Below are 26,790 nucleotides of genomic sequence, written 5' to 3'. Positions count from 1 at the left end.
AATTAAGAATTGCCTCCCTTGATAAAAAATAATTAACTTTTGGGGATCCCTGGGTTGCTCAGTGGTTTAGTGACTGCCTTCAGCTCAGGGAGTGATCCTGGAGTCCCGGGATCAAGTCCCGCATCAGGCTCCCTGTACATGGCTGTACTTTCCTAAAAGAACCTAGTACCATTAACCTTGGGGACCCATCCCTATAATATTCTGGGGCCTAAAGAACTAACCTAAATGCAATTGTTTACTTGCCATTTTCAGAATTACTCCTCATCACCTCCTACTACCAGCAACATCATTCTATTTCATTGCTTTCATCATCTTGGTTTTTCAGCCTACTACCTCTTTGATCTTGACTTAGGACCATAATTTCAACCCTGCATTCTGCACTGACCTACCTGGCTCTGGAACTCAAGTGCTTGAACTTCCTTAGATGTCTGCACTACCCTTTCCATTTTGACAACACAAGTCTCCTACTCCCTGAGTATCCTTCATCTAAGTGTACCCAACACCCACAGGCCCTACCAACAAAGAATGGGAGATTTGAAAGTGCACTCAATTACAGAATCACTAAAAAATGAATGCTCGGTGTAGCTTTTAGGGGAAAAACATCATTACTAGGTAATAAATGTAGAGCACTTTTTTTTTTTAAGATTTTTATTTATTCATGAGAGACACAGAGAGAGAGGCAGCAACATATGCAGAGGGAAACGCAGGCTCCCCACTGGGAGTCTGATGTGAGACTCCATCCCGGGAGACTCTGGAATCATGCCCTGAGCCCTGAGCTGAAGGCAGATGCTCAACCACTAAGCCACCCAGGCATCCCAGAGCACATTTTAAATAAAGTCACACTACACATACATAACAGAGAAAATACTCAAGACCTACTAAGCAGGGGCACCTGGGTGGCTCAGTTTGTTAAGCATCTGCCTTATAGCTCAGGTCATGATCCTAGGGTCCTGGGATGGAGGTCCACACCTCCAGCTCCCCACTCAGCAGGGAGTTTGCTTTTCCCTCTGCACCCCCCCCCCACCCCGTCTCGTGGGGTCTTTCTCTCTCTAAATAATCTTAAAAAAAAAAAAAAAAAGACTCAGTAAGCATATGACAGCAACCACTTGAAAATGAATTAGTAAGCATACTGTAATTGTAAACACTTGAGAAATTAGATTAGCCACTTAAACAAGGAACAAAGAACTAGTATGAAACAGAAATCTAAAAGTAAACTTAGGGGGACACATACTCAGAACATAATCTGAAACTCACTGCAGAATAGTTAATTAAGTAATGGCAAATTACTGCCCTTCTGTTAACATTTTGTTTGTCACACAAGTCACTTTATACCACAAATTCAGCTGAATGAATTGTCTAGTTTGGCCAGTAGCACAACTACAAAAGGAATCCTGGAGCTCAGCTTCTCTCTCCCCTCCTTTTTTTTTTCTTCTTAATTTCAAGTAGGTTCCACATGGGGCTCAAACTCCTCACCCTGAGATCCAGAGTCTGATGCTCTACTGACCAAGCCAGCCAGGCCCTGGCCCCAGACAGAACTCAGCCTCTCTATATCACCTACAATGTTATCTTTGAACAAAGCATCTGTGTTCATTTTCAGGACAGGGACTATGCACATGCTTGGGTTTGGTTTCCTTCATTCACAATTGGCATAATTTTCAGTATTTTCTCAAGCACTTTTGTCCTTGTTCCTTGATTTTCATATACAGAAATATAAGTATAAAGAGTTACAATTCATAAAAAGAGACCTAAATACAGATGACCTCTTAGTTGGTCTAATAATGACATATCAAGATAAAAGTATAGTAGAATAGTTTCTGGATATTAAATGTCACTTCCATGAAATTCACCATAGATTATACTGCATATATCCAAGACTGGACAAGAGTTCAATAAATGCCTGCTAAAATCTGTTGGAAATGTGTTTTCTTATGGAAATCCATATAAGTTATAATATTCATAGACCTAAGAATATAGAATTTTAAAAGCTGTAAACTTGAAAAAAAAAATAGCCAAAGGAAAATTCATGTTTCTAAAGAAACAGAAATAAAAGTATGTGGAGTTTTTTATTACTACTTTAACATGTCAGGCAAAAGAACAGCTTATAGAAACCAAAAACAAACCTTTCTCAAGTCCACTTGTTAATATTCTATAGCGAAATACTATGCAACTCTCTGCTTGCTTAGATCACTTTCTAGCAATTGTGAGAAGCTATTACAGATTGCCAGGTTCATCTTATAAAAGAATAGACAATAAATACAGATTCAGAATTTTCCCTAATGTACATATTGTAATATCCTCAATGGAAAGGAGATAATAAAGGAAAATGAAAAAGGAACACAAGAACTCCATGCTAACAATACCCTCTCTTTGTCCAGTTACCTTTCTTAATGGCACTAAATTTCACTTCAGGACCATTCTTATTCAGTAAAACAAATAAATTACAGGGGTGAAAGGAAAAAGCAATTTAGTTCTTCACCTGCAATCAGATAACATAACATAAATCATTCTATATGAAACTTATTTCTAATCATAACCAACAAACAAGGAATTTTAAATCCCTTGGAGGAGACCTACTCTACATGGACAGCCAAACCAATCAGGCCCAGCTGTTTGAGATCTGTGCTTTAATGTACCGTAAGGTTCTTCTGAACAGCTGTCTGGTGGCAGCTGAACAGCACTTAAGAGTAGAGCAATTATTCAAGTGACTATCAATCCAGCTTCTGAGGCTCTCTTCACACCTAGCATTCAAAATTAACATGCCTTTTATGATCTAGCCATCATCCAGACTTTAAAAAACAATTTAACTTGGGGGATCCCTGGGTGGCTCAGCGGTTTGGCGCCTGCCTTTGGCCCAGGGCACGATCCTGGAATCCCGGGATTGAGTCCCACGTCAGGCTCCTGCATGGAGCCTGCTTCTCCCTCCTCCTGTGTCTCTGCCTCTTTCTCTCTCTCTCTCTGTGTCTATCATAAAATAAATAAATAAATCTTATTTTTTAAAAAATTTAACTTCAATTTGAATATAAGGTAAAAATTATTAATATGCCCAAACATAAATCTTTTCATAAAACTATGCTATTTCATAATAATGGACTCAAAGTACCTACTAACATTCATTCACCAGACTCAATTCTGTCCCCAAAATATCTCACCTTTCAAAGGAAAAATGAATGTGATCCACAATATTTTTACTGAGGAAAATTAATGAATTTCTCAACAATTAAGAGAAATATAACACAGGAAAAATCTCTAGGAAGTCCCAAGATCACTGGGATACCTGGGTGTCTCAGTGGTTGAGCATCTGCCTTTGGCTCAGGGCATGATCCCGGGGTCCTGGGGGGTCCTGGTTCTCTCTGTGTCTCTCATGAATAAACAAATATTTTTTTAAATCTTAAAAAAGAAAGAAAAGAAAAAAAGAAAAGAAAAGAAAAGAAAGAAAAGAAAAGAAAAGAAAAGAAAAGAAAAGAAAAGAAAAGAAAAGAAAAGAAAAGAAAAGAAAAGAAAAGGAAGTCCTATGATTCCAATTTTCATTAGCAAGGGTCTCCTCAGGCACAAGTAAAAAAGACTAAGATGCTTTCCAATGAATAATTTCTGGTGGTAACAAACTTCTGCTACTCATTCAATAAAGTGAGCAGTCAACAAATTAGCAACCTAATCAGAATCAGGCAAACCCTAATTGAAGTCACATAATTAGGAAAAATACTAAATAAGACAAATTGAACAGAGAACCATTTCTTTGAACAAAAGAGATTCACATATATAACTATTTCTGTGCTTGCTTATAGGGCACACTTAGACCTTAAATCCTAATAAAAAAAAATTACTTCCTAGGGGTAAAAATACAACCAGTAACCACAATTGTGTGCCAGGCCATTAAGATGACAGCTTAGAAACAAGCAGTGAACAAAATATAACAAGCCCCTGCTTTTATGGAAGGTACTTTCTAATGAGTAGCAGCATCATAAGCAAACTAATATATAGCAGAGGTAATCAATACTTTGAAGAAAATTAAACCAGAATAATGAGTTAGAAATTAAAAATATGATTAGTTATTTTACTGCCTCTCCATGGGTTTCATGCAACCCAATCTTAAAGGAGAATAGCCTCCTACAAAAATGGTAATCACTAAATCAATAATCATCTCAGGAGAGCCTAGAGAGAGCTAGAAAAATGGACTGATAAAATAGGAAACAAAGACACAAACCCTATCCACAAAGAGAATCCACTCTAATAAGGGAACTGATCAATCATATAGAAGTGTCTTAACACACTGTATTTGTCAGCAACTTTCTCAACAAGTGCTAGGAAAGAGAAAAGACAAAGTACACAGTGCTGCCAAGAGTCCATGATATAACTTCTGGATAAAAATGTCACCACATTAAACACAACTCTATTATTACCCTTCCAGAAACCCAACCAAACCAGCAAAGGCACAAATTCATAATTAAAAAAGAGGAAAAGACAAAATTTTGGAAGCTGAACATGAATGAGAGAAAATGAGCCAACACAAAAGTGCTGATTCCTAATCCTAAGTCACTAGGACACCTGAGAATTAACCTACTTTATACTACAGACACTATTGACAACCAGAGATACTTTGGTAACTCTGAAATAGAACTAGCTGAAAATCTATTAAGAAGCAAAACATACAAATACTCCCTAGCACTCTCCTGGGCCAAAAGACCCTCATCCACAATGGCCAAAGACGAAAGGTTACTCTGTAAGGAAAGTAAAGCAGAATCTTAGACCTGGCAATTACAGGACACACCCAAAGGTAGCAGTACCACACCACAAGAATAAGGGAATTCAGTGGACTTGGAGAGATGCGGATAGTCCCTCTAAATCTCTCTGATCCCACAGTAGACTAGGCATCTAAACTCCAAGAAAGACTTGAAAACACTGACAGTGGGTAACCCTGCTGATATGATCCTACTATTTCACTCACAGTGAAGCTTGGTCAAGAAGCCTCACTCATGCTTTCCATCAGATTCTGAGAACCACTATATTTTAAAATCAAGAACTGAGTCCTTCAATTGTTTTTTTTATCAAGATTGTTTTGGTTATTCTGGGTACCACACATTTCCTATGAATATTAGGCTCAACTTGTCAATTTCTACAAAAAGGCAGCTGTGATTTTTGAGAGAGATTGCATTGAATCTGAAGGTCAATTTGAGGAGAAATGCCATCTTAACATCTTCAAATCCATAAAGAAATCCATAGGATATATTTTTCCACTTATTTAGGTGTTCTTTAATTTCAAGATTTTATAGTTTCCAGTGAACAAGTCTTATATTTCTTCTGTTCAATTTATTCCTAAGTATTTCATTCTCTCTGATGCTACTGAAAATGGAGTTTTCTCAACTTCATTTTTGGATTGTTCATTCTTCATTGCTATTGTACAGAAATACAATTGAGCTCTGCATATTGCTCCTATCTTAAACTTAGCTGAACTTAATAGTTCTCAATAGTTCCCCCCCACCCCTTAGGATTTCCTATGAAATCATGGCATCTACAAATATAGTTTTGCCACTTCTTTCCTAATCTGGATGTCTTTTATTTCTTTTTCTTGCCTAACTGCCCTGGCTAGAACCTCCAATACAATGCTGAAAGGTAAGTAAGAGTGGGCATTCTTTGTCTTGTTCCTGATCTTAGGAAAAAAGCAGCCAGTCCTTAATATTAAGTATGATATTAGCCATAAATTTTTCATAGATACTCTTCATCAGGTTAAGAAGCTTCCTTTTATTTATTCCTCAAGTTGAGTATTTTTATCATGAAAGAGCAGTATACTTTGTCAAATGTTTTTTATGCATCTACTGAGATGGTGGTGCCCTTTATGCCATTAATATGGTTTACTGCAGTACTGACTTTCATAGGCTGAACCAATCCTGCATTCCCAAGATAAAACCTACTTGGTGATGGTATGTAGTCCTTTTACATTATGGTAGGTTTTGTTTGCCATCATTTTGTTTTGGGGATTTTTTCATCGATACTCATAAGGGACACTGGTATGTGATATTGTTGCAGTCTGAAGTTTCTCCAAAACAGTGGTCTAATGTCCATTCTCCAGTTTGTGGGGTTGCATGGGGCAGATGTTGGTAGCAACAGCAGTGGCAGCTCCCTGGTCCTGAATGGTGCTATACACTGTTTTTCTAAATTCAGTGGTTCCAGTGGTAGCCTCAGTCATAAAAGCTCCCAAAATTTCCAGCATTCCAGGAATCATTCCAGCACCTCTAATCCTTCTAGTAATTTTTTCTAAACACCTGCATCCCATATCATTTTCTCTTCTGCTTAAAAGATCTAATGGTTTCCATTTCCTGCACTGACAGATGCACAGAACTAAATAGATAGAAAAAGAAATTAACTTGGAACACAAAGGAACCAGGAAGGAAAATAAAGACTTCTGAAAAGGTAAGAGAAAGTACTGCACCCATGAAATTTAAATAAGCAAAAACTGGAAGATAAAACTGAGAACATCCATGAAAGAAAACATTTTTTTAAATAAGAATGCTAAAGAATCCATTTAAGAAGTCCAATATCTGAATAACAAGAGACTCAGGAAGCAGTAAAATAGGAGATAATCATGAATAAAATAATTTTTAAATCTGTCAAGGACTGAAGGACATGGATTTTCACACTGAAAAACTAACACCATGTGACCAGCACAATGGAAAAAAAGGAACCCACACCGAGGAACACCCTGAAGAAATTTCAGAACTGGGGCACCTGGGTGCTGAGGTCAGTTAAGCCTCCAACTCCTGGTTTTTGCACAAGTCACGATCTCAGAGTTTTGCGATTGAGCCCTGCATCTGGCTCCACACTGGGCATGTAGTCTGCTTCAGATTCTTTCTCCCTCTCCCTTTGCCCTTTCTTCTTCTCTCTAAGAAATAAAAATCCTTTTTTAAAAAATATTTTGAGAGAGAGAGAGCATGTTGGAGGAGGGGGGAGTGGCAGAGGGAGAGAAGCAGACTCCCCGTTGAGCAGGGAGCCTAACCTGGGGCTCAATCCCAGGACCCTGGGATCATGACCTGAGTCAAAGGTAGATGCCTAATCGACTGAACAACCCAGCTTTAATTGATGAAGATTAATAAATCTTGAAAGAAAAGAAAAGAAAAGAGAAAAGAAAAGATTGATTCCAGAACTGACTAAAAAAAAGGATGCTACATGCTTTTTAATTTTTCACTCATTAGTAGTTCTTAGCAACAATAAAAGCTAAAAAACTATAAAGCATGCCTTCAAATTCCTTAGGAAATGTCCTTTACAACTTAGAATTCTATACCCAAACTATCAATGTTTATGCTATGCAACTAGCCTCGAGAAGAGTACAAGGCTCTGAATGCTATTTCTTCAATAACATAAAACTAATTTAAAAAAAAAAAAAAAACACCCTCAAGATTCCAAATGTCTTGATGTTTAACAGTATCAAGTCTTTCTATATAATTAGAGAAAACTGAGTGAGAAAAATGCTATTTCCACTGGTAATCAAAAGGTGGTATAGGGAAGAAAAACTAATGACAGTACTCTAATGAGTTCTGTTGGAGATTATGTTCATAGTACAGAAAGACATGGCTGCCATAACACAATATGTGTTCCTAAAAACTCTTGCATTCTGCAGACATTAAAGTAACAGATCAAATGGAAAAAAAAAAAGTTGGACAACCCTCTCAAGACCTATGCAGTTTTGTAGCCAGAGCACCAGCAATAACATAAATAATAATTAGTCCCTCAGGAGATGACTTGGAAAGGAGGAGTTTAGTGTGGCTACAACTACATCAAGAGATGCTTATAAATGCAAAGAGTCGTCATGCTGGCTTGCAGGAACTGAGACAATAGAGATAGAAGTAGAGCTCTCAACATACCACCATCTATAAGAACAAAGAGAATGTACCTCTCTGGGAGAGGGAACCCTAGGAGCAAGCACTCAATTTTAATCTTCTTAAAATAAAATTGAAAAGCAGCAACCCATAAATATAAGAGAACAAACTGAGGATTGCCAGAGGGATGGGACATGGGTGTGGATGGACAAAATGGCGGAAAGGAAAGGGGGATACAGGCTCCCAGTTATGGAAACAATGAGTCACAGAGATGAAAAATACAGTAGTATAAAGGAGACAGTCATTGGTATGGTAATAGAGTTGTACAATGGTGCTGAAATCCATCGTGCTATGGATGTCATTTAGATACAGAGATAAATACCAAAAAAGCAATGAAAATAAATGAAGGTAACCTTTTTTCATGAGAAGACTTGGGAGAACTGTTAGAGTCCTTAAGTTGAGTAGACACATACACATTGCTGGGTAGTCCTAGGATGGTTGGTTGGTTGGTTGGTTGGTTGTTCAGGCTTGTATTAAAAACATCTGATAGTTGGAGAAGACTTCCCTAAAAAAATGGATAAAGTGGACATCTGAGAGGTGAGAAGTTAACCCAAAGATGAGAGAAGTCTAGACAAAGGTACTTTTGTAAAGTTGCTATTAAGAGGGAGCATGGTAAAGAGGGTTGAATAAAGCACCTCATAGTGAGAGGAGAGAGCATGACCAAGTACAGCTAGAAGTGAAGTAGCAATCAGAAAGGAGCTGGCTCAGGCAGGGAAGAGCCTTGAGGCAGAATGACTACTATGTCGCAGTTTGCCCAGGACAATTTCCATTCATGCCAGTTGTCCCAACATAATTTATAGCTCCCTCTTTCACACATAAAAGTATCCTTATTTGGATACTAACTTATATCCAACATCCATTAACCTGCAATTATGTAATAACTGAGGGTTTCAGTCTTTATCCTAGAAGCTAATCTTTTAAGCAAAGAAGGTGAAGTGCATTATCAGAATAAGTGCTCTGGGGCAGCCCTAGTGGCGCAGCAGTTTAGCACTGCCTGCAGCCGGGGGTGTGATCCTGGAGACCAGGGATCGAGTCCCGCATTGGGCTCCCAGCATGGAGCCTGCTTCTCTCTGCGTGTGTCTCTGCCTCTCTCTCTCTCTCTCTCTGAATAAATAAATTAATAATAATTTTTTTTTTTAAAGTGTTCTGGGGATCCCTGGGTGGCGCAGCGGTTTAGCGCCTGTCTTTGGCCCAGGGCACGATCCTGGAGACCCAGGATCGAATCCCACGTTGGGCTCCCGGTGCATGGAGCCTGCTCCTCTCTCTGCCTCTCTCTCTCTGTGTGTGTGTGTGACTATCATAAATAAATAAAAATTAAAAATAAAAAAAAATAAAATAAAAAAGTGTTCTGGTCCTCTAGCCAATGTTTTATAATATAAAGTTCAACTGGGAATCTACTTTAAATAGACCTTTTAAGAATGTCTCTTCACAGCCAACATTCTTGTACAAGTGATCTCACAATCTCTTTCTTCCCGCTCCTTCCTTAATTATCCTACTTCTTTTGATTCCACTGCCTTTTACTAGCATTAGGCACTCCTCGTAACAAAAATCTCCCAGCCACCAAAGTTAATAGGTACTTTTAGGCCTTAACCTACCAAAACTATACCAGCATTCCTGTCGCAGAACTCAACCCTTGTTCTACTTCTCTATTACTTACCACCTCCACTGTGGGTTTTCCTTTCTCTACCTAGTCCTCCTATGTGGATGTTTTCTATGTCTTTGCGCCCCTCTTGTCTTCTGTTTTTAACCCCAAATATCACCCATGCTCCTAAAACTATCTCCAAAGTCTCTCTTCAGAACTCTAGTAAAGTAGTCTAGATTGCCACTAACATCTCCCCTAACTCCCCACTAACCCTGAGTAGGTCCTCTAATCCAGTTCCTTACCCATCAAGCTCTAAAAGCAACACTTTCCCCAGGTTCCCATGCTTAGAAGCGGAGTCACCCTAGACTCTTCTCCCCAATCTACCATGCTTAGCATCTTTTAAATCTATTTTATGTCCTTTTCTGCTGCCCTGAATTCAGGGGCCACCTCATTAACTCCCCAAGTTTCCTTAGCAATGTTTTACCTCTACTCTTCATTTCCTCCACAGAATGGCCAGACGATTCATCCATTCATGTCACTTTTTTCTTAAGGCTCCTCATTTCTTAAAATTCAACTGTCCTCCACCACACACATACATACTTATTGCTCTAGTCAGAGCCTGCCATTCAGGAAAACACCCTCTCCTAATGTTTCCCAGCCATCTAGTGCTTATTTAGCTCCCAATACTTAGCTCATTCCCCTGGGATGTCTTTCAAAACTTCACAAGGCTCCGAGTTTGCCTTAAGCTGTAGTCTTTTCCTCCAGAACACCATGTGGATACTCTCACCATAACACTTATTATACTGTATTAATATACTGCATTTACAGTATCACAATAGCATAGTATTTGTTTTCTGCAAAAATGTAAGCAACTTGATAATAAGGACTGAGTGTTCCATCTATTCTGAGCATCTGGGTCAAGGCCTGGCATATAGTACTATTCCACAAATATGTGAATAAAAAGTTAAAGCAACATTTCTGAAAAAAAATTTTAAGTTAAAAAAAATTCCTCTCCTGAGTTTTATTAAAAACAAGAGATTTTAATTCCTCTTATAATTATTAATAAGGCTGAGAGTAAAGTAGGAAAGTAGCTTTTAAGAAAGATGAGTCTTTTTTCATTAATTCATCTTCACCCTTTCCTTATTAGCAAATGAAGCCATCAATTAGTATTTCAAACAGCTGCTTCCATTTCTGCACTCTAGTGATAAAACCAAAATTACCTCCTGGGGACTATGAACTATCACTGTGAAAAATACACATCCAGTACCATTTGCAAAAGTAAAAACCAAACAAACCTGAAAATCAACTGTCCTGTGTAAGAGAGTTCAAGTCTCAACCCAATGACAGTGTGTGGTGAACCTGCTTCAGGCCAGGAAACCTGTAGAATAGCACTCATGTAAGAATTAAATGATATGACACATAGGGGCACCTGGCTAGCTCAGTCAGGGGAGCGTGTAACTCTTCATCTCAGGGTCATGAGTTCGAGCCCCATGTTGAGCACAGAGCTTACTTTTTTAAAAAACTGAAATGATCCATGTAAAAACTCTGACAATGCTAGAAGACAGAGGTAGGACTTATTCTACCTCTACCATTTATCTGCTAAGTTCTCTGAGCCTCAAGTTTCCTTAATCATCAAAGAGTGTCACTGTAAGGCTTAAAAGACAGTGACTGTGAAGCATTCAGCATCATGCTTGACGAACAAGTTAAGCACAAAATGAATGTTAGCACTTCCTGTCCTGTATCTTGCACAAGTACTTTAACCTCTTTAGGTCTCAATTTCTGTATCCACAAAATGAGGTGGTTAGATCACATGATCCAAGACCTCTTCTAGTAGCAAAAGCATTCTAATTCTATGATCAATAAATCCAAAAGCAGTGAAGACAAAAAGTTAAATTTTAAAAGGACCAAGTAGGGCAGCCCTGGTGGCACAGCGGTTTAGCGCCACCTGCAGCCCAGGGCATGATCGAGTCCTGGGATCGAGTCCCACACATCGGGCTTCCTGCATGGAGCCTGCTTCTCCCTCTGCCTGTCTCTGCCTCTCTCTCGCTCTCTCTGACTGAATAGATAAATAAATCTTTTTTAAAAATAAATAAATAAAAATAAAAATAAAAAAAATAAAAGGACCAAGTAAACAGATTAGCTAAGGAAAATGTTATTTATCACCTAGGCCCACACCAAAAGTATCAACAGAAACATAAGATTATAAACCTGAGTCTCAACTGCTTGAACCCTTTATGCCAACAACATTAGCATTATGATGTAAAAATGATCAAGAATTTGGGGCGCCTTGGTGGCTAAGTTGGTTAAGTGTATAGCTCTGGATTTTGGCTCAAGTCATGATTTCTAGATCATATATCAAAGCCCCATGGTGGTCTCTGCGCTAGGTATGGAACATAATTGGGATTCTCTCTCTCTCTGCCCCTCCAACGACCCCCCCCCCTTTTAAAAAAACATCAAGAACTAGAAAGAATCTCCAAAATTAAAATTAAATTCCTCTAAACATGGGACGCCTGGGTGGCTCAGCGGTTGGGTGCCTGCCTTTGGCTCAGATTCTGATCCCGGGATCCAGGATCAAGTCCCACATCAGGCTCCCTGCGAGGGGCCTGCTTCTCCCTCTGCCTATGGTCTCTGCCTCTCTCTCTCAGTCTGTCTCTCATGAATAAATAAATCTTTAAAAAATAATAAAATAAATAAATTCCTCTAAACAGGAAACAGGAACTTGTCTGCTGCTGGTGGCATCAAAAATTGGCAAAATGGTAATTACTTTAGCCAGTAAACTAGTTAACATTTAAGCATTAGGTTAACCAAAAAAGGGGCAGTGGGTGGCTCAGTGGTTGAGCATCTGCCTTTGGCTCAGGCTGTGATTTCCGGGTCCTGGGATCCAGTCCCACATCAGGCTCCCTATAGGGAGCCTGTTTCTCTCTCTACCTATGTCTCTGCCGCTCCCTGTGTCTCTCATGAATAAATAAATAAAATCCTTAAAAGATAATAAGTTAACCAAAAGAAAAAACCTGTTATACTGTCAGCAAAAGAGGTAATCCTGGTGCTCTAATGGCCTCTGGGAAATTGGTAGATACATAGTTACTATGAAGTATACACCCTTGAACATAGTAAGCTAAGGGAGGAATAATGTTATCAATGTATCTTTAAAATGTGTTAAATGACAGCACAGTACATTTACTGACATGTAAAGATATTTGCAAAATAATGCTGCATGAAAAAGGTTACCTATCAGTACTTATCAAGACTGATTTTGTTAAAATAAAGAACCATTTTTTTGTTAATTTGGATATTGGGATCCCTGGGTGGCGCAGCAGTTTGGCGCCTGCCTTTGGCCCAGGGCGCATCCTGGGGACCTGGGATCGAATCCCATGTCGGGCTCCCAGTGCATGGAGCCTGCTTCTCCCTCTGCCTATGTCTCTGCCTCTCTCTCTCACTGTGTGCCTATCATAAATATTATAATAATAATAGTAATAATAATAATAATTTGGATATTAACAGAAAAACTTCAGAGCTTTTTATGGAACAAAGGTGATTTTTTATTTTCCTCTTGGTGCTCACCTGTATTTTCTAATTTTCCATAACAAATGTAATAATTTTATGTAATAAAAAAAACTTTAATTCCCCAAATCTAACAGTCAGCAGACAATCCTCTTATCACAGAAATACGGTGAAAAAAAGAAGTTAAAAAACCCTGATTAGGAAACTTCCTTAGATCCCAAGTAACTAAGAACTTCAATTAGGCTCCCATCACTCGATGCCTCAGCCTCAATCTATTTGTGAATGAAACAGACCTTCACTTATATAAAATCTAAAGATCTCTAACTCGGACATACCAGAGGTGATTCACCCCGACAAATTAAAGACAAACATTAACAGATTGTGTAGAGGAGGGGGAAAAAAAGAATCAGCAACACATTTTTATAGTGCTTTATCTTTCATTCTGTTTACTTTCTTGAATCTGGGTACACTAAAGATTATCTAGTTGAAGGGATTAAACCTAGGGATTAAATCCCAACAACTCCAAAAGATATCTTGCTCTACCAAACATCCTTTGAAAGCACAGGAAGGAAGTGTTATGACAGTTTAACTACTTAGGATTTGCTTCCTAAACTTTAACACCAATTCTAGGTGTTTCATCCTTCCATCTATTCCCCTGAAAGTTATTTTTAAAATGCAGTTTTACAGCTCTTGTATTAAGGCCAGGGTGTTACTGTCAACTTGCTTCTACCAGAGCAAAATAAGGACATAAAAGACCAAGTAACACATGTGATGAAGGTTTCTGTTTTTCAACTCATCATTCTACGTACAAAGAACATTCCCTAAAGCAGATTAGCATTTATTATTTTAAGTTTGAAACCTAAACATGAATGTTAAAACAACCTTGCAGATGTTGTTTACCCTATCTATATACACATTTCTTAAATTTCATTCTATCAGTAACTAAAACATATAGAAAACCAACAAAGGAAGCATATACATATGTACTAAGTCCAAATATATAGTAAATTCCAACACCCTTCCCTATTAGGAAAGTAATAGGAAAAATTATTTTAGCATATCTATATTTCATTACTCTTTAAAATTGCTAAAACTTTAGTAACTTTCATTGTTAAATATTTCCTTGTTAAATATAATATAGCTAAAATATTAGCGATATTTTATCCAAATACTGCTGGATAAAAATTCATCATTATATAATACAAATAAACAACAAGCTAATAAAAATGGTGTAAGTTTCTTAATTCTTCCTGAAATTCAGAAAACTACCACTCCCTCCTTATCCCAATTATACAGATGAGGAAACGTGGACTCAAAGAATTAAAGTACCAGCCCCGGGGCAGCCTGGGTGGCTCAGCGGTTTACCGCCGCTTTCAGCCCAAGGTCTGATCCTGGAGACCCCGGATTGAGTCCCACATCAGGCTCCCTGCATGGAACCTGCTTCTCCCTCTGCCTGGGTCTCTGCCTCTCTCTCTCTCTCTGTGTCTCTCATGAATAAATAAATAAATAAAATCTTTTTAAAAAATAAAGAAATAAAATAAAGTACCAGCCCCAAGTCACAAAAAGTAGGAAGCTGCAACTTCATGTAGTACTCTTGTTTGATACTATCCAATCTCATGCTATTGTGATTCAGTGTCCGAACTATGTTAACATTGCATATGTACCAGTATGCACTTTTTTTTAAAATTTTTTTTCAGTATGCACTTTTTAATGAAAACATACAAATCCAAATTTTCCATTAGAAGTTTCCTTACTAAAGTAATAGCAAAACAAAATCAAAAGAATGTTATTTTCCCCAAAGGTTTAATCCCTCAATCTCAAATCCATCTTCCTCAAAACAATGGTGCTTGGGAATAGTGACATTCTACAAACCTTCAGGAAAATATATACCATGAAGAAACACAATGTTACAGTGTTAGGACAAAAAAGAAACTTTTATTAAACTGTATTTAAAAAGAAGCACCATTTATTTTGAAAAGGCAAGAAATTACACTTTAAATCATTAAATTTTTTAACTTGAGATTAATTTTTTATTATCTCAAAGATTACTTTGAAAACACCCGCTTTGAGGCCTAATACTATAAAACATTAAGCTGTTTTATGGGACAGCCTAAGTTTTTTTAAATGAAGAGACAGTAAAATTGGCTCAGCATCTTAATCCTTCAGCACCCATTATATTTGTTACATACCAGTGAGCCCCCACCACAACTTTCCTAATTCATAATTCAAAAAAGAAAAACTTTACTAGAGTTAATTTTGCTCCTTTTCAAGCTTTAATAGCTACCACAAAACATATGAGGAATATAAGACAACTTTAGACCTGATGAATCCAGTGAATTTAATAAAAAGCAGTCAATTTAAAAACACTAATCCAGGGACACCTGGGTGGCTCAATGGTTTACCACCTGCCTTTTTGGCCCAGGGCATGATCCTGGAGTCTGGGATCGAGTCTCACACCCTGTGTGGAGCCTGCTTCTCTCTCTCCTTGTGTATCTCATGAATAAATAAAAAACCTTAAAAAAAAAAAAAAAAAAAAAAAGCACAAATCCAGTGACACCTGGGTGGCTCAATGAGTTGTGCATCAGCTTTTGGTTTTGGCTGAGGTCATGAGCTGAGGGTCATGGGATTAAGCTCTCCTCTTTCCCCCCCTGTGCACCCTTCCAACCACTCCCACTCACATGTCCTCTAAAATATACAAATAAAATCTTTAAAAACAAAAACACAAACCCATACTCCCTTATACGTACTTTCAGAGTTTCTAAAACCCAAAATTTTGATTAATTCAATTGATGACAAAACCTGACCTAAATGGACATAAGGCTATTTTTAGTTGTCTTTCTCCACTTACTCTATTAATATCTTTCCTTGCAGAAATATGTTTCACAATGGAGTGCTTAGCTATCCCCTGGACCCCAATGGGGGTATCCTATATACAGTACATGCATATTACCTTCTTAAAACTCAAAGTGTTTTTATTTCTAGAACATATCTGGCCTTAAAGGTTTTACACACAAAAAACTGTGGACCTGCATCATGGAAGGAAAAAAAAAAGTATGCATCCACAAAATCAATCACTGGTCAATGACCAACAAATTTAATTCTCCTATATCTAGCTTCCCTGTAAAATTGGTTAATACTAAAATTCTGAAATGTCAATCTTCCTTTTTTGTTTAAAGTGTTGACTGATGGTACTCATCTTCATTCTTAGAAACTGTTCCCCAAAAAACCTTCCAATAAAATATAAGTAGGCTTGAACTGAATCAAAGCAGCTCTATCTTAGATCTGAGATGTTCTCCTGTGAGAGACCAAGCAGATGGAAGCTGTTGTCAAATTCTCTCCAGCAGGACCAAGCGTCCCCGTAAATGCTTCGGTCTTTGAGGTACATTGTGTGCTGAGGAACCAAAAAGGAACCAAGTAATTTTGGAATCTATAATGTTTTTAAAGATTTTATTTGTTAGACCATAAGCAAGAGCAGGGGCAGGGGGAGGAGGACAGAGGGAGAGAGACAAGCAGCTCCGCTTGAAAAGGGATTCGAGGGGCGGGGCGGGGGGGGGGGGGGGCGGGAGCTCAATCCCAGGACCTCAGGATCATGATCTGAACTGAAGGCAGACACTTAACCAAATGAGTTACCCAGGCACCCCTGGAATCTAGAATTTTCTTAATCTACCTACATGATACACTAATTATTAAGAGTCTAAATAAAAAATTAGATACTCTTAAACAAGAGCTAAATGGACCCAAATAGGCAAAAAAAAATTTCCTTTTCATCTCACCAATCATACTTCAATTATTGCTCAAAATTAAATGGTTTCCAAGACTTTCAAAGATTACTACATATAGACATTAGCCACCCCACTACACCCTAATAAAAAGGTAATTAAATATGGCGCATAAAATAAAACCATAGCACTAAAGTGAACTGAGAAGGAATCATTAGCAGACATTACAACAAATTTCTATAGGTGAAACATAAGTATATATCACAAAACATGCACAGAAGGACTACAGGGGAAAGTAAGGAAAACTCAAAATGGGGGCATTAGCTTGTAGAACAGCTTTGTACCTGATCCTCCTCAGCATCCATTACTCTAACTGCAGGTTTTCCAACAAGTTAGCCAATAGTACATCCCAATCACACATAAAGAGGTCCTAATTTGCTCTTCCATTAGAAAATGCAGGGAAGGAACTACCTGATGGCTAAAGCAGTAATGCTCAACCATTCATTTGTAAATATTGACAACCAAGACCACACAAGACAAAAGTTATTTGCAAGAAAACAAGCCAAACAAAAGGAACAAGTTTGTAGGGAGGGAAAAAGATAAACCAGTGAACAGAAAAGAATTTTTAAATAACCCTAAGTAGGGCAGCCCTGGTGGCTCAGTGGTTTGGCACCGCCTTCAGTCCAGGGCCTGATCCTGGAGACCAGGGATGAGTCCCACGTCAGGCTCCCTGCATGGCGCCTGCTCCTCCCTCTGCCTGTGTCTCTCTGCCTCTCTCTCTCTCTCTCTCTCATGAATAAATAAAATCTTAAAAATAAAATAAAATAAACTGATAAAATAACCCTAAGTACTATCCTTTGACAGATTAAAGAATGCATCCTTAAAACAGAAACAAAGTGAAGGGATGAATACACCCATACAAAAAGATTTCTTGGAATTAAAAGTATGACCTCAACCTTTACAATGTCACTATTGAGCTACAAAAGAGTCAAATTTATGAGAATTTAAATTTTGTTGTTGTTGTTGCTGAGACAAAAGTGTTTAACATACTAACCACAGAACAAAGAAAACAGAGCACAGAAAAGCAGGGAATAAAGTAGGTTTCCCAGAGCTAAGTAAAGATCAAGACTTTAAATAGAAAGAAACCACTTATAACAGTAAAGATGCATAACAGAAATATCCATTCCTAGGCTTACCACCACACAATTTCAGAAAACCAGGATAAAAGAAAATTCAAAGCCTACTACACAGAGGAAAAGCAAAAGCAATTACCAAAAGAAAATATCTGACTGGCATCAGACAGACACTACAACTCTGGACTCTATAAGACAATGGAGCAATATATTCCCAAGTTCTGAGGAAAAGATGTTGAACCAGTATTCTATACCTAATCCAACTATCAATCAAGCATGAAACAAAACAAAGGTATTTTCAGACACAGAGGACTCAAAGTTCACATCCTGCCAACTTTTCTGAGTAAGTTATCTAAGGATGTTCTCCAACAAAATGAGGCAAGACATCAAGGAAAGGAAAATATGTGATCTGGGAGGAAACTGGGTCTAAGGTCCACTCGGAGGACATCAAGTGCACAGTATGTCCTAAGAGCAGAAAGAGCATCTGTCTTTGGCTCAGGTCACAATCCCGAAATCTAGGGATTGAGTCCCACATTGGGCTCCCTCCAGGGAGCCTACTTCTCCCTCTGTGTCTCTCATGAATAAATAAATAAAATCTTTATGTAAAAAAAAAAAAAAAAAAAAAAAAAAGTCTTGTCCGTCAACAAGAAAAGTGAAAGGCCAGTTAGGGACAAAACTGTACCAAAAACATCAGGATTGTGCAGCGGGGTGGCTTTGACTAAGTCAAACTTAGTTAAGTGTTTGACTTTGGCTCAGGTCCTGATCCTAAGCTCCACACTCAGTGGGGAGTCTGCTTGTCCCTCAGCCCCTCTCCCCACCATGCATGTGTACTCTCTCTCTCAAATACCTAGATAAAATCTTTAAAGGTTTTTTTTTTAATATCAAGGTTGAAACCTCAAAGTAAAACATGGCATGTTTTGAGCAACTGGTGGCATGTTAGAAAGAAAATATACCTGATGCTGATGAAAGGTATACACAGATTTTAAAAATATATTTTTAATCCCAGCACACTACAGGATATCTCAGGATATTATCTTCAAGTATCAATCCCTAAGCAGGCCTTCCTTAACTACACCATCCCTTCATCTTCCTTTATTTTTTTTTTAAACATTTATTATTTTAGAGAGACAGCTCATGCATGTGCATCAGAGAAGCAAAGGGAGAAGAAAAAAGAGACCCAAGCCAACTCTGCACAGGGCAGGGCTGGATCTCAGTACTGGGAGATCACAACCTGAGCCAAAATCAAGAGTCAAATGCTTGTGACGCGTGGGTGGCTCAGTGGTTGAGCGTCTGCCTTCAGCTCAGGGCATGATCCCAGGGTCCTGGAATCAAGTCCCACATTGGGCTCCCCACCACCACCCCCCGCAGGGAGCCTGTTTCTCCCTCTGCCTGTGTCTCTCATGAATAAATAAAACCTTAAAAAAAAAAAGAGTTCCCCCCCCCAAAAAAAGTCAGATGCTTAATCCACTGCACACCCAGGTGCCACATTATGCTTTATTTTTATTCCTCTAGCATCTGTTATTACCTAATATTATACCAGGTACATTACTTTATTGATTCTAACACATATTCTTCACTTTTTAAAAAAAATTTACTTATTTGAAAGATAGCACATGTGCAAGTTAGGGTAGGAACAGAGGGAGAGAGAGGAGGGAAGCAGACTCCCCACTTGATCTCAGAACCCTGAGATCACAATCTAAGCCAAAACCAAGAGTCGGATGCTTAACCGATTGGCCACGCAGGCCCTATTCTTCACCTTTTAATCTTACTGAAACTAGCATGCACCTTACAATCCATACATAGCATTTTCTCCACTTTAATTGGCAAAAAGACACACATTACTGTGTAAGTTTAAAGCATACAGCATGATGCTTTGATTTACATATACCCTGAAATGATTAACACAATAGGTCCAGCTAACATTCATCTCCTCACATAGATACAAAAAGAAGGGACACCTGGGTAGCTCAGTGGTTGAGCATCGATCTGCCTTTGGCTCAGGGCATGATCCCAGATTCCCAGGTTCAAGTCTCTTGTCCGGCTCCTTGCATGGAACCTGCTTCTCCTCCCTCTACCTGTGTCTCTGCCTCTGTCTGTCTGTCTTTCTCTCTGTGTGTCTCTCATGAATCAATAAAATCTTAAAAAAAAAAAAATACAAAAAGAAAAAAAAGGGTGGGAAATTCTTGTGATGAGAACTACTAAGATTTAGCTTCTTAAGTTTCCTATATATTGTATGACATGATGACCTACAGACATCGTGTTGTATACATCCCTAGTACTTATTATATAACACTGAGTATGTTTTGACTCTCTCTTCTCTTCCTCCTCCACATCCATACATACCATTTTATAACTACAGTCAGCCAGGTGGCAGTCTTGTTACTATGTGAAAAATCTTCAGTAGTTAACTTTTGTAAAGATTATAAAAGCATAAGCACCAAAATGCTTCAGATTAGATGAAACAGGACCTTTATTTGCTTGCTGGGTATCACTCCTACTGTACTCAGCAACATAAGGTCAGTAATTTATTTCTTTAAAAATCTCTGTAGTCTCTGGAGTGCCTCAGTGGCTCAGTCAGCTAAGCATCTGCCTTTAGCTCAAATCACGACCTAGGGGGTCCTGGATCAAGCCCCACCATCAGCAGGAAATCTGCTTCTCCGTCTAACTCTGCCCCTCTGCCCGCCTCCCCCCCCCCCCCGCTCATTTTCTCTCCCTCAATCTCTCTTCTCTGCTCGTTCTCTCTTAAAGAAATAAATAAAATCTTCAAAAAAAATTTTTTTGTAGTCTCTGCACATACAACAGAGACTGGCACATAACATAAATAGTGTCACATTTTAACACCTCTGAAACAGAAACGTGTCCAACCGGATGGATCCTACATAGTTGGTTCTAATGTTTTTTTCTTAGTAGTACATACAGTAATGGCAAGTCATTACAAGCAATGGCATCTAGGATTTGAAAACATTCGATAACAGAAACATTGAAGAAATTCGGGACAAAAGAATCAACAAATTGGACAGCGCTGTGAGCGAAAGGATCCATTTCAAAAGATGACCTCAAAGCTCGGTAAATTCAAGAAAAAGAAAAATAAGCTTTTATCGAGTTATGGAACTAAACATCCAAATAAATAAGAAAAAGAGTTAAACACAACTGCCTTCTGGAAACAGGAGAATGTCCCCCGTCTGTCACTATAACCAAGTCTACAATTATTTTTTTTATCAAGCGCACTTATTTTTCATGATCCACTTTTTCAAATACTAGTAAGGCAGAGAAGGAAAGACGCACACATACGAGAGTCATAGAGATTAAGACAGGGACATTCACACAGGTACAGACAGAAAGACACTCGTGGGCAGAGTCAAGATCAAGAGTCAAGCAACTCCAGAAATTCCAACGGACAATAAAGGATGGAGACACCATGAGCTCTGGAAGCAATTTTAGCAAATCTCTAAAGCATGACATCAGCGCTAGGAGCCTACCGATCAAAATTACGCCATTTTGCTCATCGGAAAGTCAAGGTGGCCTCACTCAGCAAAGGCTTGCAAGTTTATCCCGGTGTCCCTCAGGGGAAGTCATCACGGACTCAAGATAGCCACAACGCTTCACATTCACACGACAACCCTTTCACCAGCCCTGGCCTGTCATCGGTTACGGTAACAGACGTGGGGGCTGAAAGGGTCTCTCCAGAACCAGGGAGACCAACTGCCTACTCGGGGAGGAGGCTGCTGCCGGGGGTGGGCGGTGGGCAGCCCGCGGACCCGAGGGCCGTAGCCGCGACACGCACAACCCAGCTCGGGTCGTGGGGTCCAGATAAAGCACCCAGGGGGCACCCGCGCCTGACCTCCCGGAGAGAAAGGACACCTCTCCCCAGGGAATGCTCCAGAGCTTCAACACCCAACTTACCCTGGGCGGGCAGACAGTTCAGACCCCGCCCTCCGTCCCCGCCCAAGACAGGCGTAGAAAGATGGCAGAATGTCACAGGGCCCAGATCGAGCGCGCAAAAGCCGGACCCACCCCCGGGAGACCGGGACGCCGGAGGCAGGTCCCTCCCCTTCCTCTCTCCGCCCGCGCACAGCTCATTCATTCTCGAGGCGGGCAGCCCGTCTCCCCCGGCCGGCTATCCCGGCACCGCGACCCCGCCGGCCGCTTTGTCTCGGGCCCGGCCGGAAGCCGGGGCGCGCATTCGAGCGCGCGCCCAGGCTCCGCCAGCCCGCACCGGGGGCTCGCCGCGCCGCCCCGCCCGAGAGCCCCCCGAGGTCCCGGGGGCCGAGGCCGCAGCCGCCCGCAGGTGCGCGCCTCGCCCGGGCCCGCGGCGCCCCCGGGTCACGGCGTCGCTGGCCTTCGGGCCCCCGCCGCGACCCCGCTCCCCGCCGGGAGACCCCCGATTCCCCTTCCCAAGGGCGGGGGCGCCCTCCCATCCCCCCGCCCCAGGCCGGGGCTCGCGCGGCCGCCGGGCGAGCACTCACTTGAGCACCAGCTGGTCGTGCTCGGCTTTGAACTTGCCCAGCTCGATCTGCAGCTTGGCGCGCTCGCGGGCCGTGTCGTCGAGGGCGCGTCGCGCGTCGGCCAGCTCCGTCTCGTACAGCGCCTTGAGGCCGGTGAGCTCGCGGCCGCGCACCTCCTCGCGCTCCGTCACCTGCAGCTGCAGCGCGCTGTTCTCCGTCTCCAGGCTGCGCACCTTGTCGATGTACACCGCCAGCCGGTCGTTGAGCTCGCGCAGCTCCTCCTTCTCCTGGAGCCGCGACAGCCGCGTGGGGCTCAGCGGCGTCGCAGGGGCGCTGGCGCGGCTGCCCGACCGCGGCGGCACGGGGGTCGCGGTCGCCATGGCGGGCGGAGCGGGGCGGAGCGGGCGGGGAGGCCGCGGGCAGCTCGGGACGCGGAGGGGCTGCGGACGGCGAGGCGGCGACGAAGGCACGGACCGACGACCCGCGCGCCCCCGGGAGAAGCACCTGGGTCGGCGGGAGCCGGGTTCCAGCACAAAGGGCAGACGGGGAAGGCTGCCAATCAGTCAATCGTAAAAGGCCCCTCGTAAGAAATACGCACACGCACTCACACCCGCGCGCGGGAAGGTTCGGGCGAGGGCGACCGGGAGGGCCGAGCAGGGTCCGCGCGCCGCCGCCGCCGCCGAGTCTCCCGCCCGCAGCACTTTGTTTCCTCTCTGGAGGCGCGGAGCGGCGGGCGGGGGGGGAGGCGGGGGGAGGGGGGAGGCCGGCGGGGGGCGGGGGCGGGGGCGGCGCGGGCAGGGGCGCCGCGCTCTCCAACATGGCGGGCGCGCGCCGGGCCCCACGTGACTGCCGCCGGCCAATGGGAGCGGGCGGCGCGCGCCGGGGCCCGGGGGCCGGGCCTCTCGATTCAAATTCGGGGCCTCGGGCAACCGTCGGCCTGGCGCGCGGGGCTGGGCGGGGCGGGGCGGGGCGGGGCTGGGGAAGGGCTTAGGGCGGCCGAGTGGGGCGCCCGGGACAGCTCGCGCGGCGGCCAGGGCCGGCCCCCCCCCCCTCCCGGGCCCCCCGGAGGGGGCCGGGCCTGCGGGTGGCGGGAAGGAGCCCCGAGGCTTTCCGGGGCGGGTCCGCGCCGCCGCCCACACCCAGCGGTTCAGGGAAATTCAAACGTAAACGGCCCCTAACAGCCACACGCGGAACTCCGGGGAGGCCGGCCGGCCGCGGGCGCTGTGACCTTACCCCGCGCGGCTCCGAACGGCCCCGGGGCCCGGCCGCTGCAGTTACGTAATGGGTTCCGGTGCACGAGCTTGAGAACCCGCCGGCGCCCGGGCCGCAGGCAGACCTTTTCCTCCCGGAGGCGGGACGGTGCAGCGGCACAGCTGCCGCCTCCCCTGCGCTCCCCTCCCCTCCCACCTCTGCCTGCGTGTCTCGAGGCGACCAAGCCTCCAGAAAAGCCAGAAGCCCGGACTTTGAGTCACGGGGATAGTAACTAGCCCAAGCTGCTAATTGTCCATCAATGCATCAGAATCTAAACTTGCGGGGCCCCCGGGTGACCCGTGGTTGAGCGCCTGCCTTCAGCTCGGGTCCTGACTGGGGGTCCTGGGACGGAGGCCAGCGTCAGAGTCCCCGCAGGGGGCCTGCTTCTCCCTCTGCCTGTGTCTCATGATTAAGTAAAATATTTTTTTAAAAATTCTAGACTTCTGCAAATTTAAGTAGAAATGGACTTTTGCTGGAAAAGGGAATCTCCTGGGGCTCCTGGGTGGCTCAGTGGTTGAGCGTGTGCCTTGGGCTCAGGTCACGATCCTGGAGTCCAGTCCCATGTCAGGCTCCTGGTGGGGAACCTGTTCCTCCCTGTATGTCTCTGCCCCCCTCTCTCTCTCTCTCTCTCATAAATAAATCTTTAAAAAAAAGAAAAAAGGGATCTCCTAAAACGTCATTGACAACTGGTTCTAATGGAATGTCCCTTAATCCCTTTGAAAAGTTTTCACTTTCAGGCTAAGGTTTGTTGGAATTTGCTGGTCCCTGCCCTGGGCTTTTGGTGGGTTATCCATCCACACACGGCTGCTCTGTGGTGTGGGAACTGTGTTGTTTCCCTTTGAAGATTTGCCCATTTAATAGAGGAATGTCCTTAAGGCTGCCCAGGAGGAACAGGACTGCGTTTGAACCCAGTCTCAGTTGACTCCAGAGCCGCGCCCTTAACTATAACCTAAAAGGCCATGTCATAATCTAGTAGGAACCCATCTGTAGAATAATGACAGGTTAGCTTCCTTAATAATGGTAGAAATGAAGACCGGAGTGTCCTTTAAATATTAATCAAGTTCTGTGCATGAGAATTAGTGAAGGGCATCAGGCTGCATGGCACCCTGGGCGGGATTTCTGGACACCCCAAGTGATGAGGCTCTCCTTATGAAGGGTTCCACTTCTTGCCCTGTTATCTACAGTACCTGGCTGAGAAGGAGCTGAAAACTTTCTATTTTGAAGTAGGTGTTAGTTTAAAAGTGAATATTCAGAAAGTTTGAATGACTTAAGAGGGCCTCAAAAATCCAAATTACTGATGAAGAAATGAGACCTCAGGAGGATAGCGCTCATGCGAGGTGGTGGGATCCCACTGGATCATAAACCCACCTCATGCAGGCCCTTTCTACACGGATAATTTGGTTTTTATGCCATGGTCCACTTTGCCTCAGTCTTTTAAAAAAATGCGCAGTATTTTTAAAAGTACTTTCCTTCCACTTTTGAAGTTTTAAAACCGGATGTGAAGTGATTTCAAGTATGATTCTTGTTACTCTCAAGCCCATGAATCTTGATAGAATCCCTCAATTCCAGATTCTGTTTAGGAAATTCAGGTTATGTCCTCTTAGCTGAAACAAATTCATTGGAATCAGACAGTCAAGAATTTGCTATTGCTAGCTGCATAACTATGGGAGTTAGTTATTCTTTGGTTTTCTCATAGGAAAATGTGGATGGGGATCCCTGGGTGGCGCAGCGGTTTGGCGCCTGCCTTTGCCCTGGGGCGCGATCCTGGAGACCCAGGATCGAATCCCACATCGGGCTCCTGGTGCATGGAGCCTGCTTCTCCCTCTGCCTGTGTCTCTGCCTCTCTCTCTCACTGTGTGACTATCATAAATAAATAAATAAAAATTTAAAAAAAAAAAGGAAAATGTGGATGATTCCTACCTTGTAAAGATTAAATCTTAAACATATACTATGGGATAACAAGAAATTTTTTTTTTTAAGATTTTATTTATTTATTTGAGAGTGAGAGTGGAAAAAGAGAACATAAGCTCATCAGCAGAGGGGAAGGGCAAAGGGAGAGGGAGAAGCAGACTCTCACTGTGCAGGGAGCTCAGTCCTTGGACTCCATGATTATGACCTGAGCCCAAAGCAGATAGTTAACCAACTAAGCCACCCAGGCTCCCCTAGTAATTCTTCCCAGTAGTAGTTCTGTGTCTCCAATCAAAAGCAATTTTTAAAATGAGGGGAAAATGGAAAATCTCTTAGCCATAAAGTTAGGCAATCATGCAAATGTTCAATCAGGTACTTGACTAAATGTACACTTCCCTTATTCTCTTGCCTGTTCCCATGCCTAACCCTGTACCTGGAGTATTTTCTCCCTCCTCTTTCATTGTAAGTTTGCCCAGCACTCTTCATTCAAATAATTCCTGTAATCCCATCACCGCCAGTATTTTCCCCCAGTTAATCAGGAGATGTAACAAACACTATGTAAGTTTGGTGACGGTGCATCTTCACTTATGAGGACAAGCATAATTTCAAATATACTGCCCTGTTTTCCCTATAAACCTTCACTTTCTTGTCAGGGCACATGTTCTGATTATTGGTTAGGGCATATGTATATCCCCACCAAGCCTCAACTTGCCATGACTTTGTTTCCCTCTTCAATACTCCTCCGACTTCAATAGTCTTCCCACAGCACAGAACTACCTCATAACATAGAGACAATTTATTTGACATTTGTCCTACATTCTGTATATCTTTTGGATCTAAGAAAAATACAGGATACCTATCATACCAGGAAAGAAGCAGCTCAGACTAGAATAGGGATGGGGAGACAGGAAGAAGGGAAGGAGATACTGAAAACTTGCAGTAACCCACTTTTGTCCCAGGAGAGAGGAGTGACAGCTGGCAGAGAGCTGAGCATACAGTGCAAACATGTGGGCTAGCTAGGGGCTGAAGTAAAAAATGGAGAAAAATATTGCTAAATAGTATCTCCTCATTATATGATTGCTGAATAAATGCAAGAAGAAATAAATTACTACATGGTCTTCTACTAGGCCACATTGTTTCTGTTTAATACACTTTACAAAGTTAATACTGTTTCCAGTTATGTAAGCATAATAATAAATGATGTTTCAGATGGTGGAATGACCATCCAAAATCCTTTCAAGCTCTGATTTTTTATTATTGTGTTTTAAAAAGAGCCAAAGAGTTTTAAAGGTGTCTTTATCGTCTTCAATAGCATTTGTTCCCTTAGCAAAGCTCCATGAAATTTACAAACTGCTCAAAGTTGTTTTCCAAATTGCTTGTTAA

The 26,790-nt window shown here is 42.1% G+C and overlaps 1 protein-coding gene across 4 annotated transcripts in view; it reads right to left on the bottom strand.

Moving 5' to 3' along the window:
* Positions 1-22,962, bottom strand: part of LMNB1 (lamin B1) — a 57,522-nt gene extending 34,560 nt beyond the window's left edge. The window contains exon 1 of one of the 4 annotated variants that reach the window (XM_077911479.1): positions 22,270-22,962. In XM_077911479.1, coding sequence (XP_077767605.1) covers positions 22,270-22,628 — 359 coding nt within the window. In that variant the 5' untranslated portion in view covers positions 22,629-22,962. Of the gene's footprint in view, positions 1-8,221; positions 8,348-21,282; positions 21,552-21,706; positions 21,848-22,269 lie in introns of those variants that run through there. The other 3 variants (XM_077911482.1, XM_077911483.1, XM_077911480.1) reach the window with 3 other exon arrangements.
* Between the last annotated feature and the right edge of the window lie 3,828 nt (positions 22,963-26,790).

The sequence above is a fragment of the Canis aureus genome, chromosome 10 (assembly GCF_053574225.1).
Source record: "Canis aureus isolate CA01 chromosome 10, VMU_Caureus_v.1.0, whole genome shotgun sequence".
NCBI classification, from domain to species: domain Eukaryota; kingdom Metazoa; phylum Chordata; class Mammalia; order Carnivora; family Canidae; genus Canis; species Canis aureus.
This window is presented reverse-complemented; position numbering and strand designations above follow the sequence as displayed.